Below are 3,332 nucleotides of genomic sequence, written 5' to 3'. Positions count from 1 at the left end.
GGTCACCAATATTTTTTAGCTTGGAAACAAGATTATCACAGAAGGTGTCAGGTCTTTTTTAAGATGTAGCAGAGCTTATACCTTCAGAATAAGCTGAGCCAAATGACAAACTCAGCTCCATGTACGTAATGCTATTCCTTCCGCATCCATACATACAATACATATAGTCATCCGCTATAAACCCAAAATCCCAATATAAAACACCCACATATCGAGAATAGCTTAAGATATAAAATTTATTCCTATAACAATAGAAGCTAATTCCATGCCACTGGATTGAGTTGCAGGTTCCCCACCCTCCCCCTCACCTCAGTAGCAGTAAAACAAAAGCATTACAATAAAGAGTGCATAGTACAGAGCTATGTTTGCCTCAGGAGAGAAAAATAAGGGCACATGTTCCTCCAACATAAAGAAGAATATTGGGGATGGGTGGGGGGGATGGAGTCTCGGTATGACCGCACTTCAGATGCACATCACCTAAGTCATTGCTTGGTACAAAAGATTGAATCTCTGTGTACGGAGGCGGCTCATATATAGCAAGAGAAGCAGTAAGAGAATAGAGAAACTTAGTGCCATAGGGGTGAAAGCAGAGACTAGACAGCTCAGCACCTGGTGAGGGTGGACAGCTCCTGGCAGGGGTGACACTAGGAAGCAAGGTGCAGCACTTCAGTACCTACCAATACTTGACTCAAGCTCCACAAGGCAAATGTAAGAAATAGAGAAGAAGAAAAAAATACCCATTATTTTCATTATTACTTGCTTTCTCTATGTTCATAAGTAAGTTTTTGTTTTTAGTTTGCTTTTTATTGTGGACCAGAAATGATGGCAAGAAGCCCCAATATCTTGAAGTCTGGACATGTAGAAGAAGAAGTCACCCCACTTTTCTAGGTCTCTGAATGAGGTTTCGCTTATGTTATAGGTGTTTCACATACAATATCGTATAGCTGGTATTGATCCCCGGTGGTCATTATATACAGCGGGATGAGATTCCTCAGGAAGATGACATGATATTTGGTAGCATTTGTTTGAGCCTTTTTTTGTCTCCAGAAAAGAAACGCATTGGGAACGCAACGTGGGCTTGTAATCATGCGTTTGGATGGATACTTATTGATCGATATAGATAGATATATATATTTTTTTTATTTTCCGGGACGGTATCACCAAATATGTACAATACAGTGCCTATGGGTGCCAACATCCAGATCAGGACAAGAGCACAGATTGCAGTAGGTCCTCTCTGTCCAATGCTGAGGTTTCCTGGTGAGACTGCTCAGTAATCCGGGGCTCCTCCTGGTTTGGGGGGTTCTGTTCTTTCCTCTGGATATTTGGTGAATTGTAAATATCTTGGGGTTGACATGGTTGTCTATTCATCCTTTCATATAAATTTCCTCTTTCTGCCTTAGGGCTGCAGTGATCCCTCTCGTATTCCTCCTGGGCTTTCTCAATTTTACGTTTTTTCATCTTGCTTTTGTGCAAGTGAAAGGTGCTAAGCGAAAGGACAACCAGGCAGAAGATGACGGTGGCCAAGACTATCAATACCAAGGTAGAGGAGAAGCTCTGGAACAAAGGCTCTACTTCTGTCGTGCAGCTGGTGGCGTTGGATGCAGAGGTCCTGTTCAGCAGACAGGGTGGCATAGATAGCCTCAGCTGCTTGGAGATACTGGCACTCATTGAGAAGCTTGGGAACGCAAGGGAGGGTACAAAGTGCCTCCCTTTTACAAAGGGAACCAAAGCTGAATATCTGGGTTAATCTTAAAGTATCCTGCAGACATCAACCTGTGAAGAGAAAATAGGCATCCGACTCAGTATCCAATGCTCATCCCACTATGGGACAGTGAAGCATACAGAAGAAATGATCTTATCCCAAACTTGTATTATAAATGAGTGCCTCTTCTCTTTGCAGGCACTTTGCATGTTAAGGCATAGTGCATTGCTTCAGCAGTTCCAGATCACATCATTGCAGTGCAGATCCATCTCACCTGCTTTGGATAAGGCAGGGTGGTATAGTATGGGACTGCATGCATTGCTCAGGTTGTGCATTATGTGAGCACTTACCTGTAGAGAAGCTGCTGCTGCTGCTGGAGTCCCAGGCACTGGCTTGCTCCTGGCTGCAGAAGGCACTGAATGAAGGGACTGCTGGCAGGGGAGGCAGGAGCCTATTGCCTGCCTGCCTGTACTGACGTCATTCTGCCACTGTCTTCTTTGGGTTTCTGCTCAGAGAGCTCCCAATGTCTCTGTCCAGTGCCTGCAGCAAGCTGTGCATCCCCATCAGTGCCCAGCATGTGGGTGACTCCCTCCCATGCCCCCCTGGATCCCCCTTGGCAGTGCACAGCCTATGTAGATGCATTCAGAGCAGAGGCACAAATGATGCTGCTATTTACATAGGAACACACCACAGCTTTGTTCCTGCAGCTTTCCTCTGCAGTACTGAGCTGGATCCAGAGCTCATTAAAATGCCCCACTCACAGATCAGTGGATATGAAGATCCTGGCTTCATGGTGTACAGTGCTGCATCAGACTGTATCACTCACTGCTGTCTGCAATTGTAAGAAGTGGGGCCAAGAAAGCCAGAACTGTCATAATATATTATATATAATATATGTCTACAGTATATATACTGTATAGTAGATGCAAGGACTAGGAGATGCACAGGGTGAACAGGTTGTTTATGATTAGAGTAAATATTATTGTTATCTATCACTGGATGGATACATTGAATTTAGAGAATAGAGAGATACATTGTAGCAAAACAATGATTTCAAAGGAATTAGATTTTAGTTAAATCCACCCCCTGCCCTGTCCAATGATTAATGTTCTATTGACATTTCAATAAAAATTGCTTGACAATCAATATACCCACCATTACATTGCCCATGGGAACTATTGGGGTCCTGGATGACACATCTGTGCAATCTGATAGCACTTTATTACAGGGGGCTGCTGGAGGTCATTAAGGGTGCTGTATGTCAACAAATTAGTTCTGCCATGACCATAGATTTAAGGAAATGATTTAAGTGATGGAAAGACAATCTATGACTAGATCATTAATACCCCTATAGATCAGGTAGCAGAACCATCAGTAATAGATTCTAAATTCTCTGTAGATAAGAATTGTACAGGATGTACAAACTCCAGACACTTGACCCATATGATACAAATGAAATAATGGAGACCATCTTGTAATCACGGTCATTCATTATTATATTAAGTAATAATATTAATATGATGTTGTTTAATTCAATGCATTCTATTGTAATGCATAAAGTTACAGATGCCCTGGTATCAACTGAATGGCTGCGGTATTAGTATCTGTATATGTCCCCTATGATTTT

General features: G+C 42.6%; 1 protein-coding gene across 1 annotated transcript; it reads right to left on the bottom strand.

The window, feature by feature from the left end:
* Nucleotides 1-220: 220 nt before the first annotated feature.
* On the bottom strand, nt 221-2,408 carry C2H11orf87 (chromosome 2 C11orf87 homolog). The gene is made up of 2 exons (XM_072134248.1): nt 2,056-2,408; nt 221-1,776 (listed from the first exon to the last, which is right to left on the bottom strand). The coding sequence occupies exon 2, from the start codon at nt 1,669-1,671 to the stop codon at nt 1,204-1,206; it is 468 nt and encodes a 155-aa protein (XP_071990349.1). The 5' UTR covers nt 1,672-1,776; nt 2,056-2,408; the 3' UTR covers nt 221-1,203.
* Between the last annotated feature and the right edge of the window lie 924 nt (nt 2,409-3,332).

This window comes from Engystomops pustulosus, chromosome 2 (genome assembly GCF_040894005.1).
Source record: "Engystomops pustulosus chromosome 2, aEngPut4.maternal, whole genome shotgun sequence".
NCBI classification, from domain to species: Eukaryota; Metazoa; Chordata; class Amphibia; order Anura; family Leptodactylidae; genus Engystomops; species Engystomops pustulosus.
Note: the sequence above shows the minus strand (reverse complement) of the source record. Positions and strands in the feature narration are given on the sequence as shown.